The following is a 27,397-nucleotide window of genomic DNA, read 5'->3' as shown; positions in this document are numbered from 1 at the left end:
TTCTTCTTCATTTTACATAGTACTAATATTGTCTAAAACCTGCTTTTTCCAGATGTCACAAGACAAGCTGCTATGAAACATTTCTACTACTGTCTAAAAAAGGATATGAGAGCACAAATTTTATTTTTGTGTAGATCCAGTTCACACCACAAATATTATTTCTGCTCTCTGAAAATGTCCATATGCAGAGTCACAGGTTGTGTGCACCCTGATCACTCAAAAATGGAGAACTGTAAACTTCACAGGACCCCTTTGCATTTAAAAACACAGTTTTAGGGCCAGTGCTCTTTTATGCTTTTATAAATTATCTGAACACAGGAATTGAATGTATATTGAGTTTGCCAGTGACACTACACCAGGAGGAGCTGTGGGCTCCCTTGAGGGCAGAGAGGCCTTACAGAGAGATAGACGGGAGAACTGGGTAATCACCAACCACATGAAGTTTAACAGTAGCAAGTGCCAGATGGGGTAATCCTGGTTATACATACAGACTGGGGGATGAGATGCTGGAAAGCAGCCCTGCAGAAGGAGATCTGGGGGTTCTGGTCTATGGCAAGTTGAAAATGAGCCAGCAGTGTCCCTGGCAGCCAAGAGGGCAACCATGTCCTGGGTGCATCCAGCACAGCATGGCCAGCCAGGCAGGGAGGGAATTGTCCCACTCTGCTCTGCACTGGTGCGGCCTCACCTGGAGCTCTGTGTTCAGGTCTGGGCGCCACAGGATAAGAAGGACATCAGACTGTCCAGAGGAGGGTGACCAAGATGGATAAAGGTCTCAAAAGCAAGAATTAGGGGGAGCAGCTGAGGTCACTTGGTTTGTTCAGCCTGCAGAAGAGAAGGCTGAGGGGTGGTGACTGCATCACGGGCTGCGATGTCCTAGTGCGGTCAGTGAAAGGGGAGATGCTGATCTCCTCTCTCTGGTGACCAGTGACAGGACACAAGGAAACGGAATGAAGCTGTGTCAGGGAAAGTTCAGACTAGATATTAGGAAATGGTTCTTCACTGAGAAGGGGGTCGGTCACTGAAACAGGCTCCCAGGGAAGTGGTCAGGGCCCCAAGTCGGTCAGAATTCAGGAAGCGTCTGGATGATGCTCTTAGTTGCATGGTTTAGTTCTAGGTAGACCTGCAAGGAGCAGGGAGTTGGCCTCGATGATCCTTATGAGTCCCTTCCAGCTTGAGATAACTCTGTGATGCGATGATTCTGCGTTGCTCTAGGCGCCTTCCTGCCAGCTGCGTGGTAGAAACAGCTGTAAACACAGAATGAATCACAGTCACCCAGACCTGTCAGCTCCCGCCCATCCCTCTGACCCTTCAGCAATGAAAGCTGCTGATCTCTTGCTGCGACTCAGTAGAAAGGTGTTCCAGTCTCTTTGAGAGTTGAGCCACCGCCCCTTCTTTATCTGGACTATAAGAAATCTTTCTAGAACACATTTTAAAAAACTGTCTGTTCTCTCTGTCTCACTGTAAGATATTAGCACCATCCTTAGATTTCTGGATGTACTTCACAGATTGTGTTGGTGAAGATGGCTCTACTCAGCAATTAAACCAACTTCAGTCTAGTCAACATGTCAGTAAATATTTTTATTTCCTGTTCTCCAGCCTCCAAAAATAGGCAGAAAATATCAAGTGCATGCCAGAAGGCCAGATTACTTTTCTTTTCATGTGGTTTCCTCCTCTGCAGTTGCCTCATCTGGACGGACAAAACAGTTTTGAGCTATGTGTTACAGGAGCTTCAAACATATACACTTGAAAAAACATCTTTTGTTCAGTGTCCTTTGGCTCCTTGTTGCTTGTCCAGCCATCAGGCAGTGCCCTAGCACCACGAGCTGATGAGTTTCACCAGCCTGCCCACCAGCTCACAGGCATGGATTTCATGGTGAAGCGGAATAAAGTCTTGCACATAGCTGTGATGTTTCCCAAGATATGCCAGATGCAGCCAGATGTGCATTGAGGATGATGGTGACATTACCGATAACGTACCAATTTGTTGCATCTATTGCATTCTTCTTTTACTTTCTTCTATCCATCTACTCAAGGATAAACTCATCTATTTCAACCAGTTGTAGTAACACATCACCACTACCTACTCCTGGATACTGTGTATCAAAACATTTCTTGGCGGTTGTTTCTCTGGTGCTCAGCAATGCCATTCCTTTTCTGGAACCCTTCTATCAGTAACCTGCTTCAACAGGAGAAAGGCAGGGGATAGGCACCACTACGGTCCTTTTCCCAGCACGTCGAGCAGTTTTGTAGGAGGTGGTCTCTGGTCCCAGAGGATGGCACACCATTTGGAATGCCTTCAGTCGTAAGCAGAAGTTGAGTATGATGACTTCAGTCACAGCAACCCTGCCTGATCAAAACAGGGATTAATGTATCACTCTCAGCAATCAGGATGCCTGTCAGTTTATATATACAAAATGTTTTAATATCTAAATGTTTTATCGTGGCTTTCTACTACAGAGTCCTTACATACAGGATTTCTCCATAGTGTGGAAAAATCAGTGTTTTGGAAATAATGGGAATGTGCATAATACAAAACAGAATCTGTGTTTCCTGACTTAGGTAACAGCCTGATTAAAGGGACTTTTGAATGACCAAATCTCCCAATGCATATCAATTGCACCTCTTGGACTCCGTGACTCTGAGAAGTGGGAAGAATAACAGAATGCTGGTTGGACAATGTCAAGTTCCGCCAATATCCTTCCTTCTCAAGTTAGTCAATAAATATGAGATCTCACGCTTCAGCTGAAGTCATGCGCAGGTGACTATTGCTCCTGTGACCAGACAAACCCTTCAGGCATGTCTGGATCCATGTTAATCTTTTTTCCTTCATATGAGTCATTTGTGATAAGGAAATGTAGACAAGATTAAATTTCTATTAGACAGATGTATAACTGGTTGGAAAGCTCTTCTCAAGGAACAGCTAATTATGCTTCGCTGGCAGACTAGATGCATTAAAGTATGCTCTTCGGGGACTATACAATATTTAATTCATGATTTAAAAGATGGAATTAGCATTTAATACTAGCGATACTACCTGGAAAAGTACTACGAGATAGTATTATGATCTTAAGAAATTATTTTAATAATTTGGTTCAAAGAATGACATGTAATGACAGCAAAGATGAACACTGATTTCTGTGTTTATATAGAAGTAATCTCTTGCATAAATACAAGTGAGGAAGGACTGACTAAGCAACAGTTCTGAACTGGAGACAACAGGTGGATCACAAGTTGCGCATGAGACAACAGCATACCTTTATAAAAGATGTAACCGTCATACTGGAACATATAGAAAGGAGGATTATTTGTGAAGCATACAAAGTGATTCTTTTATTCTTCTCAGCACTGAAAAGGCTTGTCTCTGGTTTGGGACACTATGACTGGAGAAGGATTCTGACCAACCGAACAGGTTCCAGAGGAGAACAAAAGAATAAACAGAAACCTGGAAAACATAACTTGTGAGGAAATGTTGAATAAATAAAGGTTGTTTAATCTGAAGAAGAGGAGACTGAGGAAATACATCTCTCTTTAAATAAAGAAGAAGTTAAAAAGAGAAGAAAATAAAGCTTTTTCTGTGTCCACTGCAAAACAAGTTCAGGCCAAATAGCAACATAAGTTTTCTAACTGCATTTTCGCTCTTAGATAATGATGCACTGAGACACATTGATTGCCTGGGGAAGTTCTGAAGTCCTCATCATATTCAAGAACAGGTAAATCAGGTATCTCTGAAGGATAGTTTTAAGTGGATTCTTTGGGCCAACAGAATAGTCTTGATGGCTTTTCATGGTCTCCTCAGCCCCATTTTCTATTAAATGTCTGTGACTTTTTTCTCACAAGCTAAATAGTAAGGTCTGCTCTTCCATATTGGTTTAATCCCAAGTCCATGGCCAGGGAGGCTGCAGACCCCTCATTCTGTCTAATTTTATGATTTCCACTTGTGAGTAAGCAAGAGAATCCCTATTGCTGCTCATGATAGGATAGCTGAAACAGCTGTGGTAGCAAAGAAATGTATTTGTCTGTCGACAGAATGGCCCAGGACTATGTTTTTCTCTCCATCTCTCATGGCCCTGTGTGCACTAATAAGCCTCAATGGCCATGGCCTGTGTCACTTAAGGCCCCTGCCCGCAGCTGTGGGCACAGGAGCCTCAGTTCAGCTCAGCCCTGGGCTTTTAGTCCATGCCTGAGCTATGCTGTGTGGCTACCAGTCTCCAGCTCAACTACAGCCATGCCTGTATGTTACTGCAGATGTTGATCCGAAACCTGACTTCCCAGTTTAACCTTGGACGATGGGCCTGCCTGGAGATCAGTGGTCTGTGTCTGATCACGGTTACTCTCACTGGACCTGGTACCAACCTGTGGAATGACATCCCAGCTTGACCTCCGATCTGCCTCGTCACCATGAACTCACCTGATGATATGCAGTCTTGGTTGAACAAGTCCCAGGTCTGCCTACTCGCCTCGCTGGGGCTCTGCGGGGCCTCTGCTCTGCCGACCATGTTACTGCCCTCAGCTCACGGCTGCCCTTTGCTGCAGAGCAACCAGCCTTTGCTGCACCCTGACACAGCCTGCTAATGCAGGACTTGGCAGCTGTCTGCCATGTCATTGTGGTATGAACCATCTCCTGCCATACCTGCTGTGCCTTTTCTTCGGTAGGGAAGTTCTTGTCAACAGTATGAAGAGCAGCAAGAGATGCATGACACTGGCAGAATGGGTTGGGATGTCAGGCTGGTGGTGTCAGGTCAGCCTATCCCACACGGAGCTGCTTGCAGTCATCCTGCACTGTTTGTTGGTAGTAAAGGCGTTAATTTCTGTCTTTAGTTCTGGTGAGGTTCTTCCCTTGCCAACTCTTCTACTCTCTCTCAATATCATATATGTATGTGTGTATATGTACATATACACACATAAATATTTACATATATCACCAGCTGTGCAAATTCCCTGGGGGATGGTGAAACCATTACTCCTGCACATGATCTTTAGGTGTCCACTGACTGAATCAAGTGGTTTGCATATGCCTCAGAGCCAGGTGTCCTGGGCTGGTCTTTGGGAATGTTTTACCTAGTTATGACTTGACCCAGGAAGCCAGATGAGAATCAAAACCTTTTTGGATCCAGATGGCTTCCTTCAAGAAAATGTGTCTTTGCACACCTGTCGTAAGCTTCTCCTGAATGTGCTTTTGGTCTTTTCATCTTATCTAGAGGACTGACACACTTCCATTCTTTCTTGAAGAAAGAAATTCTAGAGGCAGGGCATCTTGAGACTTTTGTTGTTAAGAGGCCTTTGACTTCTTACCTCCACAGGACTAGGTCTTTCAGATCCAGAGTTGTTTGTGTCAGCAGCTGAGAGGTTGAAAATCAGGAGCGCCAAGCAGGATAACCACCCGTGAAACCTGTTATGAAAACACCAAAAAGAGCCACCCTCCAAGATATTAATAAATACACATGCCACTAGAGCTCAGTCTAAATTAGTGGCTTTCTTGAGTGATATCTCCATTGCTGACATCTGCTGAACTGCTACCAGGAGTTCCTTCCACACCTTTACCAAGTGTTTTGCCATTTCAGAAGCATCCAGGTATAATACAGTGTGTGGTAACACGTTTCTGCAGTGGTTGGTGCATGAAGCATGCTACTGTCCCTACCAAACACTGCAGTTGTTAGGAACTGCAGTATGAATATAAATATAGATAATCTGTAGTAATGATTTCTGTTTTGAAGGTTAAAAAATTATTTATTTATCAGTTAATGAAACTGTCAGAAGTGTGCTGTTTATGAGCACGCTCCATTCACACAGTCCTTCTCCATGGTGTTTTGAGTCTTTCTCAGAACTCTCAGCCTTGGGATTCTGTGCTGGGAAAGGAAGTAAGACAGTCTCCACCTTACGTATGTAGCAAGGCCAACAAGCCTGATGGAAAGGAAGGGGAATGTAAGCTAATTTGGGGAATGCTGCATGAATATGAATCTATCTGTCTCAGGGTTTTGTGGGACATACAATGTGCACGTGCATGTAAGATGTATACATAGATATCAGTATTTCTGAAATAACTTTCCTCCTGCTATTGCAGGCTTCACCTCAGAAAGTAGATCGTAATACAAGATTGTAGAAGTCCATCCTTTTAAACATACATATGATAATGTCCACTAATAAATAGATTTTAATTCTAATAAGAACATTACTTCTTATTATTGCTCGTAATAGGAGAACAGGAGTCATGATAGATATTGTGATTCCTGGAACAGTGATGAACTATTTCAGCAAAAAGATCAGCTTGTGTGATCATGCTGTGTTAGGGCTTGACATCTCTTTTCTTGACTGGACCATTCTCCTTCTCTTCAAGTAGTACCACTGGTTTCAGCAGCAGTATTTGAAGAGAAAGAGGGTGTCTTTAATCCTTTACTGTGAGTTTTTGGAGGAGGGAGGGGTGGGCGATGGAGGGGGAAGAGCATCCATTTCAGAGTATTATTGCTGTAGTCTCATTTTAACATTAGAAATAGTATTTTAGTGAACTACAGGTACACTGTAGTACGTGGCTAGACACACTGGAATGAAGCAAAGCTCGTCCCATTTGGATTTCTTCCATCTAATTTTATTTTACAAAGCTATGTCTGTTCTTGCACAAAGAAGACAATCTAGACAGAATAAGGTTGTAGTCCCTTACTGCAAGGCTTGCTTTTTGGCTCTTTTTGAGAGCACAAAAATGAAACTGAAAACTCCTTTTGTCCTACCATGTTGTACATGTGCACATGGACTTATCTATTATATCTTCATTTTATGACAACAGTTGTAAAACACTGGCCCAGGTTGCCCAGAGAGGTGGTAGATGCCCCAACCCTGAAAACATTCCAGGCCAGGCTGGATGGGGCTCTGAGCAACCTGATCTAGTTGAAGATGCCCCTGCTCATTGCATTGGGGTTGGACTAGATGACCTTTGAAGGTCTCTTCCAAACCAAACTATTCTATGATTCTACTTTTTCAAAGATTTGTTTATTTTAGTTTAGAAATATTGTGTAATTGTATTTCTTTTTGTTTGTTTCTTTCAGAATGTTCTAATTGTGGAGGTAAGTTGAGTGCTTATGTCATATTTTACTTAGATGAAGTCACACAGACAAGCTGTGATTGTGTGTATGGTTTCTAAAACCCGTCTGTGTTTACATTTCTTTAGCTGGGAGGTGGTGAAGAGGGAGAGGGGTTGATTTGCTTAATGACCTCTCAGACTTTTTGCATGATGGATCAAACTACATTGCTACTGTGCTAATTTGTACTTTGCCTTGTGATACCCAGGAGTCTTTGCTTCTGCATCATTTGATTTGTTCTTCCTATGGTTTCATCAGCTCCTGTTCTGCAAGTTTTTCTGTTCCTTGGAGGACAATGAATCAACTGCAATGATGCCCTACACTTCTCAGCGGCATGACTTTGAAGTATTAATAGTAGCACAGCCCTACACATGCTTCTGTAGTAGCGTAGCCCTGCTTACAGCCCTACACACAGCTGCAGGTTGTTCACTCACTGGTTTAGGATGTCAGTCATTCTCTGAAGTCCCTGCGACTCCTGCTCATTACGACTGCATCCTGCAGTGTCCCCTGGGGAGTTCCCATCACAGATACATTGCTGATGTAAATCAACAGTGATCATCTGCAGAGAAAAAATGTGTCACCTCACTGGTGCTGCAAATTCTCTCTGAATTAATGTAGGTGATTCTCTTTTAAAAGGTTGGGATGGTTAGAGAGCACGTCAGGACCTGACTGGCATTTCAGTCTCAGTCTGCTTGTATGGGAAATAAGCTGGATGGTGTAATTAAGGAAATGTATAAATGTTGTAACATCTTTTCTTAGAAAAGGAAGGAAAAGAAGTGGCGGTGGCTGGTTACCTGGATAGCTGCTGGGAGCTCCGTATTTGCCAGTACTAACGGCTGTAACAGAAATGAAAAACATGCACAGCAAATTTTGCTGATGCTGTTAGATGGCTGGGGAGCAGGCACAAGGTGTTGCTGCTGAAAAATCCACACCCACAGAGTTCAGGATCAGCAGCTGCTCTCCATGTTGCGGTCAGCATTGTAGCCAGATATCTACTGATCTCTCTCAGATCAGGTTGGGTGCAATAGCTCTGGAGAACACTCATTTGTACTGGGCCAATAAAACAACAAATAGGGCAGATTTAGCCCCAACGTGGAGAGGTGCTGACATGCTGTAGTCTTGAGCGTGATATGAAAAGTCTGATCCCTGCACCCGTGCAGTGCCCAGTAAAGTCATCTCCAGTCCCATGTTGCATCCCAAGTGCTGGAAACACAGCTGTTTTCAAGAGAAAGTGGACAGTCCTTTAATTGATCATTTGTGAGTAGAAAGCACTTGCTGAGTGTGAGCTCAGTTATAACCTTTTTTGGATGTGGCTTACAATACACTGGGAACAACACATCATTTCCACAAAGCTGTAATGTGGAACTGCTCAGTCATTGTCCAGATTTCCTCTTCTCAGCTTTCCTTTGTTTTTCACCCTTTTTTTTTTTTTTTTTTTCATGTTTTGTAAGGATATTGTTGGAACTGGAAGAACTATGAAGGTTCTGCTTAATAATATAGAAAAATACAACCCAAAAATGATTAAAGTGGCAAGGTGAGTAAAACAATCACAAAATGTAGTAATTAATTAGTCTAACCCAACATATTTTCCAGTGAAGGTTCCCATCGAGATACTGTTTTAATACAGTGCTGCAGTGTCACACAGGGAGCTGTGCAAAGCAGCTGCCTGGGCTGCAAAAAGGAGGGAGGAGGGAAGGCAAGGAAACGCTTTTGTGTTGTTCTACAGTGGCAATGACCCTTCAGCCATTCCAGGACTGATGGACTCTGAAGGGGAACACGCACAGCTCTTCCCTGCCATCAGGACGCTGTTGGGAGGAGAAGCAGAATGAGAACAGTGATGCACATGGCTCAGAAAGCATTTTTATAAAGGGAGTAGTCTTTATGCATATTATTCAGGTAAATATCTAGATTTACATGGGGTGTATTTTGTTTTTAATTGCAGTTTGTTGGTGAAGCGAACATCTCGGCCTGATGGGTACAGACCAGATTGTAAGTGTTGTTGCAAAGATCTGTACTTGACAGTACAAGAAGTTGCCATGATTCTACCACTTGCCTTTCATATGACTCCATGGGCTGCTAAAAGCATCATGAAGTATCAGTTCTCAGTAGGACTATGGGATGCAGTGGAAGGATTTGTATAACTGTGGTTTGGAAAGCCCACCCTCTGACAGTCTGATGTTTTCTGCAGAGTGCTAACTTTATAAGGAAGTTACGAAAAGGTTTCTTTTTATCCACAGAAAGTGTTTTATCTTCTGTCTCTGGCAAACTATATTGAAGAGAAAGTCCATTTCTTCCTTTTCCTTACTCATTGCATCTCTTTGGAGGAGCTGCAAGATTCCATCTGAACATGAGAGGTGTTTTATTGTGACCTAGTTATGCACAAGTTTTACATTTTCACAAGAGAATAACATTTTAAATATATTTTTTTAAGTATTGCTCTTCAAAGTGTAAAAAATTATAATGAAAACCAACCTCCCCAAAAGCAAAAGATAAATTGGGCTTTTTAAACTTCCCCCTGCTACTCTGTGTCACACCAGCTCTGCTTCTCTCTCAATTATTGGTGTTTGTACTCTGCTATGATGAAGCCGTAAATGGAGCTATACCAAACTATTGACATTTTAGTCTTATTAGAATAAATGATGTAATAACAGGTATGTGGCTAAATACTGAAAAGAATAGATCATTCTAGAAGAGGTGGCCCAGTATTTGCTACTGAAGAAGGCTCAGGTGAGCTGAGCTGGGGAGGAGGGTGGAAGGAGAGTAGGCAGGTGAGTACCAGGAGGCAGCATGAAGGGTCTTGATTTGGGGTGTGGGAGAGAGGGAAACTTCATGAAGCAAAAATTACCCAATGTTGGACATGGCCCTGTGGTTTTAGCCACATAATCTGAACTGTGACACAAAAAAACCATTTTTGTTGTACAACTTTTTATACAGTGGCATTTTTAACATTTAGATTTTAATCCAGTAAATTAAAGTATATATTCGAGTGAATTAACTAATGATAAACATATAAAAAATACAATAAAATTGCTTCATGAAGGGCACCTTAATATTTTTATGTGATAACTTGTAAAAGGAAACAGGCTTTATCCTTGTTTATTCATACAGGGGTAAATTTTATTCAAAAAAAATTATAAAATATCAGAGATCACTCTAAAATCATTGGCTGTGGTGTGTCATTTCCTCAATTACCTGAATTTAGGATTCCAAAGTGTCTGTTACCCACATTTTTTACAATTGAATTCCTTAATTGAATACCTGTGAAACTTTTTATGCTGACCTATTTTTGTGTTTTTCTCTCGTTACTTAGTGAACAATTTGGAAAGAGTCTAACTTGTTTTATGTAGTGATGATACTGCACAAAAGTCACAGGAAAAAAGATTCCTGCCTGTGCTCAGCCTGAAGTGTGTGAGCTGTATGATTCAGCTACGCTGCATGCATGTACTTTTTTATGCATGTTCCTGAGTCTTCATAAGGTTGGGACTTTAATTTAAGAAGTATTTGACATGTTTTGGTAGCATAATATGCAAAACAGTTTTTGCTGCTCCCAGGAGAAAATATATAAACCTCTGAAAGTTGCTTCTGAATTAAAATTGTAGGGTTTTTTTTCATCAGTGTGATACTGGACAGTTGTCACCACGTACACATACCAGTGGAGCTTCCAGACATAGGCAGAATTTTTTAGCTCTGATTTGGCTTCCCTCTGCAGCGTGTCTGCTGTGCCACTGATAACTGTACGCAGCTCTCCGACTCTGCTGACTGTTCGCATGCCTGTCACAAATAGTCTAAGAGTAGGAACTGCCTATAGGGCTGCTGCTGACCTTGACGTCTGAGAGTCAAAACTAACACAACCTGAACTATCTACATCTATAGTTTTCTTGTAAGAGAACCAACACATGAATTTAAGGGCTATATGATAACCATCCGTCTTGTAATGATGGTGTTCTTTATTTGTCTCAATACAGATTACGGATTTGAAATTCCAGATTTATTTGTGGTAGGTTATGCGTTAGACTACAATGAGCACTTCAGAGATCTGAACGTAAGTTTCTTCAAAAAACGTTTTAAAAATCGCTGTTTTACTTTTCCGGGATGTCTTAAAGACCCCATCATTTGCATCCTCCCTGGGGCCTTGGTGTCATGGTTGGGATCCTTTCAGTGAGTGTAGAATTCCCTGCAAAGCCTCAAGTAATGCAAAGGAGTAACTTCTCAGGAGTTCCTTCCCAGCTCTTCCCCTTAAGAGCAGAAATCATAAACTCTGCTACACTTCCACCTCCTGTGAGCCTGGGGCTTCCCAGGTCAATCACTCGCAGTATGTGCAGAGACAGCAGGAAAAGTGACACACAGCTACAGTTCAGACGGGCTTGGACTTCTGCTGCTGTGTTGCCTGCCCCATTCTCAGTGAGATAATGATGGAAAAAAGGGCAAGCCTTGCCTCTGCTTCCCATTGTGCTCCCAGGGGCAGACCTCAAAACTGGGAATTGCATGTGGAAAAACTTTCTGCAGCCAGAAAGTGAAATCAGAATTCAATCCCGGGTGTCTGGGAAGGAAGGGGTAATTACAAGATCACCAGATCGGTCAAGTTAAAGTATCACTGACGTATTCATTAATAATTAATAATGTAATCAACTAGAGTGCTGCAATCAGTGTTATTTTTTTTTTCAGCACATATGTGTTATCAATGATCATGGCAAAGCAAAATACAGAGTCTGAAGCAGTAACATTTTCACCTGAAGATGGTTAAGCTCAGCGAAGCAGAAATTTGACTACACTCCCTCAAGCATCTCCCAGAAGAGCCGTTCAACTGACTTGTGTTTCTCTCAATCCAGTACAGTAAGGGGTTTACTCTAGAGGTACTGCTTAATATTTACAGAAATGAGAGCTCTTACCTAAAATGTGAGGTAGATGGCTTTTGAAGTTATTGCCTTTTTTTAAGTATTAAAATTACCACACAAGATGCCTTTTGACTAATAATTTGTCTCGCTCCAGTCTCGTTGTGGATGCGCTTAGTCCATCATTCTACTTATTGCAATACATGTACTTCACTGCATTGTGTAGCATCATTCAAATGTGCCATTCTGTGCTTGAAGATTATTTTACAAAATTTTAGTGACTTCAGCATCTGTTTAGTCTTGGTCAGATATGCTGCTGCCAATTTGAAAGCGTTATTTTTATTTAATTCCACAATTGGAAGGTTTCAGCTGAAACTGTATGTTGTACAATAGTACATTTGTAGTAGTTCATTACTGCCTCTTCTGAGCAGAATTTTAACTCTCGGAATGTGCTGAATTAAGAGTGCTGGTACAAGATGAACCTTTGCAAGACACTGCTGATCTGAAATTGGAAGATGTCGTGGGTTTGGTACGTCATGTAGCCGTAGACCTAACCTGTTTAATGTGCTGAATTTTAATCAAGAGAAAACAATGCCAGGCAGATGTCAATTTCTGCATGCTATCCTTTTACTTCTGTAGGACACAAAAAAGGAACAGAACTAACATGGTGATCTCCTGTGCCTGTATCCTTAATTAAACCTCATTAAGCACAAAAGTTTAATGCTAGTCAGACAATGATTCAGTTATGATGTGATTTTTGTAGCATGCCTAAGTTGAGACTTTTTGTAACAATTTGTAATCTTTAAGAATACTGATCTGACAATGTTGGAGAAGATTTCTATTTAAAAAAAAAGGAAAAAAAATACAGGAAAACATAGTTAACCCATGAATACTATAGATTCTAGAGATTCCTTCCTTCCCGTATATATTGTGCTTGAAGAAGTTTGTTAACACACATGCTGTGTTGTGTGAAAAATTTAATGTGTACTGTGTGTAACTGCTCTCAGCAGCTTCCCGAGGGAAGGCAGCGCCAAGTGCGGAGCTGTGCATGGATAGCTTTGCTCTGAACCGTAAGAGCCAGACTGTTACGAGCGTCAGGCTCCTTTGAACTAATAAAGACACAGTAAGAACACTTGTTACATTGCACAGTTGTTTATTTTCCTGCTTCAGCATATTTTGCACATCCCCTAAAAGCTCTTAAAACATATGTATTTAACTCGTAATCTAAACATACCTGATGTCTGTATCCTGTGGCTCATAAGCTATTGTTATTTGCATAAAATCTGTGATGTTAATGGCATGAAGAAGTAAGATCAAAGAATTATTGTGGTTGCTAGAGAAAAGCTTTAGCTCTCTCTTCTTTACTTTTAACCTGTATTTTTAAGGAGTTCTGTTGCAAAGCTTTCCCTCTTAGAATAACTTTCTTCAGTTACAGAGAAGAAAGCACACCCAGACAGCGCCTGGAAGAAGCTGGTGAAAAGGGTTTCATCACTCTTTCTTTTGTGAGCGTGTCGAAGTTTTTCTTAATGCTTCTGGTTTCTATGGATTTAGTAGTATTGGCATGTTGCGTATGCAGACAGGCTTAGGCTTAGGCTTAGGCTTAGGCTTAGGCTTAGACTTAGTCCAGGTTATTTCCTCTTTTTCCTCTCTTCTTCAAAGGACAGAATCCATGATCAGCCTTCAGGAGCAACAACAAAAATGTAACAAGTGAATTAGCGTGAAACTAGTGTGAAAATATGAAGTACTGTAGACACACATAATTCAGACTGTGTTAAAGGTGTTTCCCTGGAAGATTCAGATTATTAAAATCTACATACTTTATAGAAAAGACCAGAGTTATAGAAAAAATAAAAACAAGAACTGGAATGTTTCTTTAGTTTTATTTCCTCCTGCCATCATATTTTTAACATCATGAAAATCCACCACACAGATTTCACCAGTGATTTTCCATGTGCAACTATGCTGTGACTAAGAGGTGCATTTCTCTTCTAAACTCATATTGGAGTTTTGTATCTTTATCCACCTGAGCACGTCCAGATGCCTCAGCTGCTGTTCTCTGTTATTCCGCTGCCATGTGGAATATTAGTTTTCGGTTACTTTAATGATCTGATTCCAGAACATCATTAGTGTAACTGAGAGAACAGATGATTATGCATATATATCTGATTAATATTGGGTCTAGTTTCTTCAGTGTGCCCAGATTGTTTTTAAAAAACTCACACATTTTTCCTGCAGCCGTCTCCTGGTTCAGCAGTGGTGCCCATTACCTCTGTCACATTGAACTTTAACTCAAGGCCACTAAACATTTTCTTGGTTGTGGTTGTGCCCTGTGGCTAACAAAGTAATGTATTTTTTTTTAACCAGTTCAGCAGTTGCTGAAGATGAGAGGATGTTCTTTACAATCCGTTATTTTTCTGGATGCGGTGTTTATGTATTTGGCAGGCATCCATTTTTATCTCAGTTTTTCTTCCCATGTACTCTTAACACCAGCATCCTTTCCCCACCTGTTAATACAAGTTAACATGGACAGTGATTTGGTTTACAGTTTTATAAATGTTTAGCAGCCAGCAGGCTTTAGGCTTTATTCAGTTCATTCATGCTCACATCTGGTCCAATTCCAAAATATCATCCTAATTTCATACACCTTTCACAATCATTCATTTACTGCTACACGCCTTCCTCTGGGAAGTGAGCCACATCCCAGGACCTGAACCAAGAGTGTGTGTGCCACAAGGGAACAGCTGCTGGGTTTGCCAGGGATATTCAGAGCAGTGAAAACTCTGCAACAACATGTGGTCAGCTAGAAAAGATTGGTCGCAAACATGAACTATCGTGTGGGATTATTTTGTGATGTTGAAATGATAATTCTTTGTTAAGGAAGAGCAATTTTCTGCACTTACCATAAATGATGAGAGGGAAAAGATAACCAAAATAGGTAAGGGAGTGCTAACGCTGGAGGGAGGCTGTCATTTATTTTGCAGAAAAGGTGGAGAACACCCAATATTTTTTAGGAGGGAAAAAGCAGACACCAGCTCTGGGTAAGGCTCTGGAAGCCCCCTGAAGGCTGGCAGCTGTGGTTCAGAGACTTGCTTGTGCTGTTACCGAGCACTGGCTGACCCCACCTCCCTTTCTGTCAATAGTGCTTCATTTCTTTGTACCTTCACATGCACGCTCGTGTATCTGCAGCTGAACTTTTTTTCTCTGTGGCCAGTGGTTGTTTAGGAACAGAAAGTGAATCTGAAGAAGCTTAGTCAGTTAAATACTCTGCTGTTGTGCCTTGTTCCTTCTGCTGCTGCACAGAGCAATGAACTGCTGACAAACTCCTGGAGTTTGCAGTACAGCAATTTATTTGTAGTACATAGAGAGGAAAAGGTTTGGATACGATTCAAAGGCTGACCTTTCATTTGTTTCAGGAGCAGCATGAAAGCATTCCCCTTTTTTTCTGTAGCAGAAAGAGACAAAAATTACATATTATTAATGTTGTGATCTAGCAGTCTCTCTTAGACCTGTGTGGTTTGGCCTCTGATAATGGTAAGAAAATCTCATTTCTAATCATGATGCAAAATTTCATTACATTAAATCATTACCATGCATGTTCCAAAATCCATTGGTGCTACTCTTATTAAAGCACTGTTAAGCCATGAGGTTATACAAGGACAACTCTATGGATGGAGGAGATACTTTATGCCTTCATAGCTATTGAATTTGCGTAGAAAAACATTGGAATTTCGCTGAGATGTTTTTGAAGCAATGCCAGAAAACAGAGTTATCTTGAAGCGCCTTTTCTTAGAAATTTTCTGTTTTCCTAAGCTATTGAAAGTATTTCTTCAGATTGCTTTTTTTTTTTTCCAGTTATACCCCATTTTTTATGGTGTGTTCTGTCCTGATGACTTTTAACCAAATTCTTGTCAGCCCTGTCATTTTTAATGACACCACAAGCGTCTGTTGTTTTCCAGGAAAGATAAGCCCTTGTTCTGAAACATTCAGGGGCAGATTTTTGAAGGTGCTTAAGCATCCAAGAAAATTGTATAGGTTTTCACCTGCTTGGGTGGGTGCCTAGCTGCAGCCTTCAGTGATTATGTACCTTTGAAAATATGTTTCCTGCCTAATCTAGACAGACTGGGAAAACATGCAATAATATAACTTGGAATGAAAACAGGAGGTACCAGAGGAAAGGCAAGTACAATTTGTGTCATTCTTTGATGTGGGCTTGAATATCTCTTTGTCTTTCCAAATCATGCAAGTGTTTTTTAATTGATTTATTTGTTTGTGTTTTCATGGGCATTATTGTAGTAGAGTTTCTGCTTTTTCTTGGGAAATTTGGAATGAGGTGAGAATGTTCAGAATTTAGCTTTTGGAAATAATAGCCCAGCATAAACACCAGCACAGAGAGACAAAAAGCAGACCAGATATTATACAAAGGAATATTCAACAGTAGCATGAGCAGCTCAAGAGTCAAGGAGGGTAAAAACTGAAATGTTATTAAAAACTTTAACTGTAGAGTGTTGATTGGAATGGATCCACAAGTCAGTGTACAGGAAGGATGTTAAACCCCGTTAAATATGACCTGCTGAATGAGTGCGGAGATGGAAGGCTTTCCGCTGAGAGCCAGTTTGGTCCTGGGCCCATTTGTGCCATATAGGAAAGAAAACCATAATAAACTGAAATTGTTTATCTTCGTCCAGAAGACATTTCACGTAATAACATGATGCTATTAACTGCACTGAAGCTTTTAACTACAAACACCCGATATAAGCCTCCAGTACTATTTTACCTAAGCAGTGTATGAGGCAGTCTCAGCTCTGTAAAGTCAATCTGAATCTCTCTGTGTCTAAAATTTAAACAACCACATTAGACACCTATGTTACTCCACCTGAATAGATCTCAGTGTTGCGACTAACAGTCTCTCTGCCTTGTTTCCTGGGGTTTTTAGGTTTTCCCGTCTCAGGCTTTAACTTATTCCTTAGATCTTTATTTCCATTTCTCCCAATTCCTCTCGGTTCACGTTGGGCAGAAACCGATTTATAAGCTCAGCAGGTGCTGGGAGCGAGGTGAAGGATGATCTGGGGAGACAGTGCGAACACTGCTGGGTTTGCAGCCCTCAGAGAAAACAAACCCAGTGAACTGCTGAGACACTACTGGGCAGCATTACTGGTCTTTCATGGGAGATTTTAAGAAGAGTAGCCAACAACTAATTTAACGGGGGGGACATCACCTGATTTGTGTCCAGGACTATCAGCTTGGAGGAGCTGGCTGGGTTTTGAGGTGGGGAGAGAGGACCCTGAGTACCACCATCACCCAAGCTGGTTTCTTTTATCCCCAGAGCTCAGGCAGAAGCTGCAGCTGGAGGAGGAATATGGCTATTGAGACGCAAATCAGCACAACAACCATCCCGCTCTGCTGCAGTATTTCCAGCTCCGGTACCAGACAAGCACAGAAGCAGGTTTATCCAGCTCAGGCCTCAGCCAGAACTTGCAGCAGCCCAGCCAAAATATGCCTCAAAATATTTTGATATTTTCCCCACACAGGTCACAAACTAGAGTCCAATGGTAGCAAGTGTTTTCCTGATTATGTTCCATTTATTTATAGAACAGGAGTAAAAAATGAGAACACATTTTCTGTGCAGAAGGGAAGGCCAGGCACGTCGTGGCACTGTCCCAGGCTGATCTGAAGTCTTTGGTTGGGTGCAGACTTACTGGGGTTATTTTCCATCCCTGTGTTTAGACTGTCTCAACTTCAGCAGTCTCTGAGACATGTAAATTGTTTTATGCAGAGGGACAACAGTGTTTTGTGAAGTCAAAATAGGCTGTGAAAACTGTATGTGAAGCTACTGAAGCAGTGCATCTTCTCTCTATTTGAATAACTAACACCATGATGTACAGGCCCCATTCCTACAGAGAAACGCAGACCAGCTGAGAACAACTGAACATAATGCCCCAGGTTAAGCCCCTGGTAAGTCTTAGCAAGAGCAGAGCCATGGGTTTTAGTTGCTATAGGTATATGCATGAAAATAGTATCATTTTCAATGTGGGTGTTATTCCAAACAGTCCTTTGGCCTTGTGTAGTGTAATGACAGCGGCCTAAAACCAGGAGTGCTTGTAATATTAACTCTGGGAATTTAAATTTTTGGTACAACATTGAATACATTGGTAAACAGCATAGAAATGCAGGTGTGCAATTCGTTGTAAGACTCACCAAATGTTCATGGACCGATGTGGAGTCACAGCTGTTGAGGTGAATCTCCATTACCTGAGGACACAAAGGCACGTCATAGCTGTTCTCAGCCATCATTTGGTAGACTTTCCAAAGTTCACAACTAAAACTTGCCAGTCCCATTTCTAGTAAGAAAAAAAGAATAGACTATAAAACCTTGTTTATGAATCATAACAATCAACACTGGGCGCATCTGCTTTATCTGCTGTGTAGTTCACCTGCTCATAAATCCCACAGCATCCTTCCTTGGGGTCCTCAAGGCCAAACCTGCTCTGCGTAAAGCCACAGTTTCATCCACATTACAACGCAGCCATTATCCTGACGGAGCAGCAGAACCTCTGCATCTTCCGCCTTCATTTGCCAAGAGAAACCCTGGCGCAGCCGAAGCCCTAAACCATGTACAATTATTGTATGTATTGCAGGAGTGGCCACAAAGTACAAGGTATCAGCTAAACCCAAGGGTTACCAGACTTGAGCTGGGCCAGGGCAGGGACAATGGCGATTGCAACTGTAAGTAGAATGCATGATGTTGGGTGGGTAAGTTGAGTGATATCTCATTGTCCGGTAGCTCAAGCATTGGATATACTTGAAAATAGGAGTAGGACTGACGCTGTTGCTTGTACTAGGAAGTATTTGATTGTAGCTTCAATAGCTCGTGGGTGATGGGGTTTTGAGATAAAGGGGATGATTGCAAGGGTGTTGATCTGCCATCCTATTCCTAAATCCAAGCTCATTAAACCTACCTCCAGAACTATTCCCCCTAGTCCTAGCTACAAAAACCCTTCTTCTCTCCTCAGGTTTCCTTTGAATCCGTGCCTCCTACCCACGATTCTGCTACGATCAACTCATACATCTCCTCTGAAAAAATTTCCTACCCCTAACGCTAGCCCTATGCCTTTGACACACCAGCATGCCCATCTCCTATGCAGGCCTTCCACCTTACCTAAGAAAAATACCCTGGAAACGGAAATGTGCCTGAACTTAAGGGTCACAATGATAAAGTGAACATAGAGGTACACTAGCCCTCTCATTTCCTTCGCCTTAGAAAAGCAGGATTGGAACCTGCACAGAAGAGATCAAAACTCCTCATACTTCCTCTATATTATTTTCTAGTAGGGTCAGCTAACAAAGCTATTGAGCCCATACCCCAAAAATGACGGTTTAACTCCTTCCTCTACTAATGAAACCACACGCGATATTAATTTCAACCCTAAGCCTACTTCTAGGGACAATTATCACCATTTCATGCAACCACTGAGTTATGGCTTGGACTGGACTAGAGATCAACACCCTGCTGGTTTTGGAAGGGCTGGGCTGGGGGAACGTGCAGGACCGTCACTGTCCTGGTTGGCGCAGCAGCCCGAGCGCCTCGCCAGCAGCACCGTCCTCCTCAGGACCAGGAGGCCCTCGCGACAGAGGAGGACGGTGATGCAGCTACCAGTGTCATCTCCAGCATCCTGCTGAGGTCCCCTCGTCTTTGCTGAGCTCAGCTCTCATGTTAGAGCAGATGGGATCACAGTGTAACTGTGGAGATGTAGGAGTTGGCTTTTCACTGAGAACAAGCTCTAAATAAAAAATGTCATCAAGTGAACTTCTTCAAACATCCCTGCCCTTCTCCCGAGGGTTTATGCTGCCCTCCCTGCCCACCAGTGCTGCCTTTATTCAGCCTCTTTCCAGGCCAGTTTTCTTCATCCTCTGCCGGCTCTCGCTCTTGGCCCCAGACTGCTCCGTAAGTGTGTATTTTACAGTACAAAAATACCGTCCCTGACTTACCATTCCCTTGTCAGCTGTGGCTCCAAGTGAAATAATTGGGTGAGTGGGAAGTATTTTGAAAAACAAGGAGTAGGTGATTTCCACGTTTAGGTTTAATCAAAATTATAGTACCAAAGACACTTGAAACACTAAAGCAACAGGGCCTGGCTAATGTCCTCTGCTGCTGTTGAAAGGAGCTGCTGCTTTCACTCCTTCAGACAGTTTTGATACACAGGGAAATGCAGTGTCCCAGCAGATAGTACCGTATTTCTCCATAACAAAATAGCCAACAGAAAAGGAGCTGCAAACTTATAAAAAGCTTTTTAAGAACTTAAGTTTTGAAGAGTTTTTGGCTTTTAAAAATTTTTCCTCTGCCCTGACACACTTTGCAAAAGCCCTTTGTCAGCATATTTTTGAAAGTCTTCTATTTAGCCATTCCAGGAAAACAAGCATTTACAATTTGATCTTCTGTCTATAGGTTCATCTAAGGTGAAAAATCCTGGGAAGTTGCCATCAGTCTTATGAGTTAATTCAATGCAAAGTCATCATACCGAAATTGCTCTAGAAGTTAGTTCTAAAATATGCAATTAAGCATTCATGTGTCACCATCTTCATTAATTGCTTTGTGAAAGACACAAAGTAGTTCTTATTCATGTATAATATTTCTATAGTAATAGTCATTAGGGGAAAGATGGACATAGAAAACCAGCTCAGAATAAAATTCAGTATTTTTATCCCTGTTTTTAACAAAGTCTCAGCTAAAAGCTATTTTTCTGTTTCTCATATTCTCAGTTATTTTCCAGAGCTCTACCAGAACTGCGTTCAGTGCTTTAGGTCAGTCACAGGATTCCTGCTCTATTGCCTACTGAGTGTTCTTCATTAGCTCTACTTGATTGACCTTAGTAATTACAGTTAAGGGAACCCTCATAAATCTGGTTTTAACTTTCCCCCCTTCCACCCAGCGTATTTCAGAGGTGGCATCCAGATTGCTCACCCAAACTACATTTCTTTTTGCCCTTCCTTGTGCCTTCAGCAGCAGGTCCGCTTGCCTTATTTCTTCTGATACACCTTGTGTGTGTTGATAGCGCATCGCAGCGCTCACATTTATATGCTGAATTATTTATTTAAGCAACCAGGAAAATATTTTCTCTTGCTCCAGTGACATTTTATGGCACAATAAGGCAGCCTTAAAGTGACCACAACCAGCTTTAGAGGAATATCGTTCATCATTTGAGCCCTTCTGCCCGTGACAATAGCATAAGACACAGGCTGGGCCTCATCTGAGTTTCCGTGGCCATGGCAGGGCTTGCTGACCCGCTTTTCCCGGTGCATGGCAATCGCCAGGCCCCTCGGCCCGGTTTGCGCTGCCCGCTCGCAGCGTGGCGCAGGACGGCAGCCCGGGGCCTCGCGCCTCTCCCCATACTTGTGATTTCTTGCAATACCTGGAGAAACTTCCCCAAGTCCTGCTTCTGGTTTTAGTCTCATTCACCTGTGCGCCAGCTCACTCTGTCAGTCTTTAAAAAACAAGATTTTTCTTTCCATGACAAAGGCAGATTCTTGGCAGATTGCTCCAGCATTCCACTGAACAGCCAGGCAGCAGGCGACAGCGCAAACACTCCTCTGCCCTCTCCTCGTTTCCTGACCCTGATTTGCAAGAGGTCAGTGATAGATGTTTACATTAACCACACACTCGGTTTATGCCAGGCCAGTCCATCTGAGCTTTCGTGTCATACCAATTCCTTTAAATTCTATTGCAATCAAAATCGAAAGCAATAGTTGTATGCTTTCAGCACCTCCCACCCAAATACTGCATGTTGCACAAGGCCAGACTCTACCCATTTCTTCTTTCTGGATATCATCTTCCCTTCTATTATTCGTATTTCCAAATTGCTCTTGAAAAATGTGGAAGTTCATCTAACTGAGTGGACAGCCAAGTGTAGTGACATCCAAGAGCAAAGTGCTCCTTCAGGTAAGAGTGTTACAAGCTGGCCTTTTGCAGACATATCTAAGCTGGCTTCCACAACATAAATATGCGATGTGGGCAAGCAGACAGTCTTGGGTTTTCTGTTTTGAAAATCGAGAGGTTACAGCCCTGATTTCAGAGGCACTGCACATGGCAAAGTGTCCTCTTTAGCAGGAGCAGCTTGAGGGGACGCCCTTGTCACAGCACCAGCCCGTTGTGCTGGGGTTCAGCTACTCAGCCCCTTGCCCAGCAGATCAACTGCTGGATTGTACTCCACTTGCTGCACCTTGGCCTTTTCCTAATACCACCCCCTTTTTCCCTCCCTGCATTTCTTTTACTGTCTTCCTTCAACTTGTTGTAGTTTTAATTCTGCTTTGTCTTAATTTTGCTGGAACTAGCAACCTGGTGCTGGGCTCTCAGACGGACGGATCTGCTGTACTTCCTTTCTGGTCTCCCAGGACTGCTGCTGAAGCTTCTGGCAGAGTTTCTTTCTTGTCGCTTCCCCCCCCCCCCCCCCCCAGACTTTACTGAAATAGCTGTTTGACTTTCCAATAAGAGATGCTGCATTACTACAAGGAGCAGGTGGTTCTCATTTCAGAAATTTCAGTCAAAAAAACAAAGCATGTGACATCTTGTGAATCACAGTTTCTTGCTTTCCGTCCTGACATTTCTCTTATCTTTTGGAGTTGAAGGCTGATCCTTAAAAAGGATAACTAAGTGAAGTCACATACCACACCACTATAGCCCAGCCAAATAATATCCAGACAAATGGCTTAGGTGGAGTCACTACAAAATGCAGAATTAAAAAAGATCACTAGATATTGGCCTGCACAATATTTTTATATTTGTAATATTACCTTCCAGAAGAAATAAAAATGACATAGCCTAACAACTCCTAAGTCGGTGCTTAAAATCTCCCTACATCTTCTCTATCAGCTTAACCCCATATTTACTTTCCTTTTCAAGAAGTTCACCCTGAGATCCTATTTGCCATTCTGCAGCCTTCCTTCGCTCCCGCCTGAGAACCAGAGAGCTGGGAACCCTGGCCAGTCACCAGGCACTTCAGCTGGTTCCAGGCTGTAGAAAATCAAACTGAAACACAGCATCTCAAACCTTACAATCTGTCCAATGAGAAAAAAAGCATAAGGACAAAAAAGCAAGAGGTCATAGAGAAAACTATTTCTCAAACATTACAAAAAGTCATCTGTGGCAAGAGACAATATAGAGTTTAATAATCTAAAAATCAAAATCTGAATGTCATACATGTTTCAAAGTTTCTCTCTGGCCCGGGAGGTCTCTGGCTGGGGTTTATCTCTCTCTCTCTGGTGTTTTCTGAATTGGGCTGGCTAAAAGGAGATTCTGCTGCCTACAGACGAGTTCATCCAGTTTCTCTCACTAGCCCATCACATAACAACAATAACTTTACACTTAGCTCACGAACATATGCCAGAGAACCTTCTTCCACACCTCGCTGCAGCCCAGACAGGCTGGAAGGCGACTCGGTGTCCTGGGAGTAGCTGTGCCTCAGCCCATAACAACTTGGGGTTTGTCCTACTTCGTATCCGAATGTTCTTTATGTTTTCATTTGTGTGCAAAGGACAAGAGCTCGGAGCTTGTGCACGTGCTGTCCGAGCGGCCCTTGATAATGCCAGTGCCACGGAGTTACAGGCGTTATCCCTGATAAAAGTCACGTTCTCCTGCTGCCTCCTCAGTGATTCACTGCGAAAGAGCAAACAGCACGCTTGGCAGCTGCCGGGAGCGATGCTGCCCAAGGATACCTGAGTCCCCTCAGGAAACCTGTCCTTGACTCCAGGTGCCTGTCCAGGTGCTCCCTCCTCCTTGCTGTGGGTTTGCTCCTTGAGCAGCACATCTACAACCATTGCTTGTAGTTCACTTCTTCAGTTCTGACCTAGATCTTCCCTGGCTTGGCTCCTGCTACTTGTGCTCCTCCGAATCAGGGTTCATGACTTCCATAAAGTTCAGAACCGGAGGTAAGACGAGTTTTTCATTCTAATTTTAAACTGTCGCTTTAAAACCATTTTGACCTGTTACTTGTAAAGCTCAGGTATTTTAAAGACAGGAGCTCTTGAGTGAAGGAGAAGGAATAGTGCATCTCTCTTTCCTTACAATGAAGGCTAACAAGGAACAGCCTGTTCCATTGATGCTGCATTTCCTTCCAAGCTTCCGGAAAGCTCAGTTATCTCTTAAGGGTACCACAAAAGCCTCTATTGATTTATTACCAGCTAATAATACTGCTCTGTTCTCTGATCTGTCTCCTACTTTCAAGAGATTTGCTCAGGTTATGCTTCATGCTTCCATTTGCCTTCCGCAATTCTATTTCAGCTTCCGTGTCTTTAATCTTTCTTACAAGGTGTTAAAGGATCCTCATTCTCTTTTCAGCATTTGCTACAAATTTAAGAAATAGCTGTTTTCAACCACGTTTTCCTCCCTCTCTGTACTTTGCCTCTGAAGGATCTCACCATAAATACTCTTTCAGCAGCTTTCGCCATGCATATGATTCACCAGCCTTTCTACTTCAGATTTGTCATATTCTTTCCAAGTGAAAATTTTGACTTGTCTCTCTGGCATTAGTTGCCACGCTACTGTCTGGTATTTCCTAAGCTGAGCTAGTGCAGCACCCACATTGAGATATTTTGGGTAATCTTTTTTAATGCCATTCCACTAAACACATTTTCTTGCAACTCTTTAGCTTCTGCATCCTCTTATTATAGCAACCTGATTTTGATTTCCCACATGCGTTACTCCCACCTTGTATAACACGTTCCCGCAGTTCTGACACAGGTAGGAAAGGTGGTGTGTTTGTGTGGGGTCATGAGTCACTGTATCCTAAAAAACGTGGGCAGGTTTCAGCTGGGTTTAGTGAATGGAAGTAGGCTGAGTCTTGAAAACATCCTTTAAGACTTACTTGTACCATCTTTTGCTCATATTTTTTTTATCTCTGCATTTGAAAAGGTGAATAAGATACAATCAAGCCTACCGGATTTTTCTAAAGATAACTGTATCCAACTGTGAAGGTGTAAACACAAAAGAGAGGGGCTGAGTGCTTAGCACTGACTGATGGGGAATAACTGGGAGTAATGAGATTAAACTGAACAAAGGAAAACCACTGAAGGCTGAACATCAGGAAAATATCCTGGCCGTGTCTATCAGACCATGGAATAATTTCCCACGGGAAGTGGTGGAAAACTCCATTTCTTGAGTCATTTAAAATTAGACCAGATAAATCACTAAAAACCAGAGTGCTGGGAACAACCCAGCTGGAATTGGAAGAGGATGAACTAGGTGGTTTTGAAGGACGGTTTTAGTCTCTGTTTCTCTTATTCTGCAATTAAATAACATGCCTTGTTTAGGGTCTGTTCACGCAGGACTGCCAGACCTGCAGCTGCACTGTGTTCTCCTCATTATGGTCAAGTCGAAATGCTAATGTGACTCTGAACTGATCGTTTTTCTGTGTCGCGGTAACGTCACAGCCCGAGCCTGCCAGCGTGACAGCGGAGTCCCCGCAGGCCTCCTCCTGCTGCTGCAGACCCGCTTGGGGACCCTCCGAGGACTTTTCTGCCAAAACACTCTTTTGTTTCAGAACAATTCCTCATTATTTCCTCTATCACGTACCTGTTGGGTTGAGCTCCCCTAGATGGCAGAGCTGAAGCAATTTAAATTGCAGAACGCTGTCCGGGGCCTTGCTGTACCAGGGCTGCCACAGCCAGCCCGCTGATGCCTCAAGAGCTGCTTGCTAGGAACAGCTCCCGTTGTCCTGGTTCAGCCCCTGCTGCGTGTGAGATGGTCCAACGCCACCAACAGTTAATGCACTTACGATTTGGCCCCAAAAGGATATTGTTTCCCACAAACAATTCGAGTTTCCAGTTCTCAAAAGCAGCAGGCCGAGAAAACGGTTAATTTATGGTTGAATCTTTAGCAAACTCCCATGGTCCAGCTACACTGACTTTTCAAAAAAAAAAAAGCACAACATGGCTTTGATACAGTTGTGCACATGGCTGGAAAAGCGGTGAACATCATGAGGCAAGTTCAGAGAAGCTACAAGTGACCTTGTTGCCCATTTATACTTTTCAAGTCTCTGGTTACGTAAAACTATGGGTCATCTCATTAGCAGCTTTAGTCCACACGCCTTTTCTTTCTGTCCACACACAGATGTTTTTCCTACTAATTGAATTCTACTGCAACGCATTTTTTTTCAGGTTGAAGTGCTGAAGCAAGCTGGACCCAAACTGGGTCACATTTTGAGGATTTATTTTGAAATTGCACACATAACTTTCTGTAAGTTTAAGGATCCGATAAAAACTCTTTGACTTGTGCTATCTCCAGACCTGGTTTCATTTTCTACAGTTTGCAGAAGAGGACAACGGGTCAGGGTTCTTTTTGTGTGTGTTATTTCTTCTTCAGCTGAGCAGCTCCACATGGTGTGCTGCATTTCGCAGCTGGCAAAATACTTTATTGTTTTTGAACTATTGTTGGATTGGCATGAGGTGCCTGAGCGTTTCCCATCTTACCGTCAGAGACAAGGTAAATAAACTGATGATGGCTGCAGTAGATATATGGAGGGAGAACGGAAATTACTTGGGAAGCAAGAAGATTGATCTGAATTATTTCAAGAGTTTCCTTTTCTTATACATCAAGCATGTAAGTTTAGGTAAGTAACGCAATACAAATCGAGAGTCGTGAGTAGAACAGAGCAAAAAAATACATTATTTTACCTGTGTTGGTAAGCCACCAGTTCAGAAGCAGTTTATCTTTCTTAGCTCTGAATTTGTACAGCTTTACGGTTTATTACTGAATAATTCTCTCCTTATATCATGGTTACTCTGATCAGTCTTCTACTGATCATTTCCTCACTCCTTATATCTGTTATACTTTCCATTATTTTAATCTCTCTTTTGCTAAGAGTTTTACCATTTCCAGATTTGTACTCATGTTTGATTGTCTCCAGCTCATTTCACATTTACTTTACCTATTTTGTCAGCTTTGGCTTCCTCCCTTTATCTGTCCTATCTTTATAATTACCATATATCTTTTTTTGATTTTCCACAGAACAGCTTCACAGTATCAAATACTCATGCTGCAAAATTTCCCCTCATATAAAGATCAACAATAAGTTAGCTGGAAGTCATCCGTATTTCATTATATTTGGCACTGAGAAGTGCAGCTTTTAAAGAGCCTCCACCCTACAGCTGCATCTCATCATTGATCCATTTAAATGCACTAATCTAGCCAAAAAGCAAATGTTTCCCATTACAACCTGTCTCTAAGTGACATCTGTGTGCTAGTTTAGGAATAGATCTTCATAGTAGAACTACTTTGGAGGTAAAACAGGAAAATATATTCTTCTGGTTCAGTGCTAAACACTCGCATGCTTTTAGCCTGAAATAAATACGGAGCCAGGTACTTCCATCCAGTTACATAGTGGGTAAAATAAACCTTGTGAGCTTTGCTCACTGAACAGACATTCTGTAATTATGGGTTATGTGTATGATGAGTCAGGTGACTAGAAACTGGCTCCTCCATCTGCAGGGATTTCTCCATGGAAAAGG

General features: G+C 42.2%; 1 protein-coding gene across 2 annotated transcripts in view; it reads left to right on the top strand.

The window, feature by feature from the left end:
• The window catches only part of PRTFDC1 (phosphoribosyl transferase domain containing 1), a gene marked incomplete at both ends in the record, with an annotated part of 44,752 nt that extends 32,969 nt beyond the window's left edge, over positions 1 to 11,783 (top strand). Inside the window, 5 exons of one of the 2 annotated variants that reach the window (XM_080340595.1) lie at positions 7,038 to 7,055; positions 8,522 to 8,604; positions 9,013 to 9,059; positions 11,036 to 11,112; positions 11,736 to 11,783. In XM_080340595.1, coding sequence (XP_080196721.1) covers positions 7,038 to 7,055; positions 8,522 to 8,604; positions 9,013 to 9,059; positions 11,036 to 11,112; positions 11,736 to 11,783 — 273 coding nt within the window. Of the gene's footprint in view, positions 1 to 7,037; positions 7,056 to 8,521; positions 8,605 to 9,012; positions 9,212 to 11,035; positions 11,113 to 11,735 lie in introns of those variants that run through there. The other variant, XM_080340594.1, reaches the window with a different exon arrangement.
• Between the last annotated feature and the right edge of the window lie 15,614 nt (positions 11,784 to 27,397).

The sequence above is a fragment of the Nesoenas mayeri genome, assembly GCF_963082525.1.
Source record: "Nesoenas mayeri genome assembly, chromosome: 2".
Classification (NCBI taxonomy): domain Eukaryota; kingdom Metazoa; phylum Chordata; class Aves; order Columbiformes; family Columbidae; genus Nesoenas; species Nesoenas mayeri.
The sequence above is the reverse complement of the archived record's forward strand: the minus strand, read 5'-3'. Positions and strand labels throughout refer to the sequence as shown.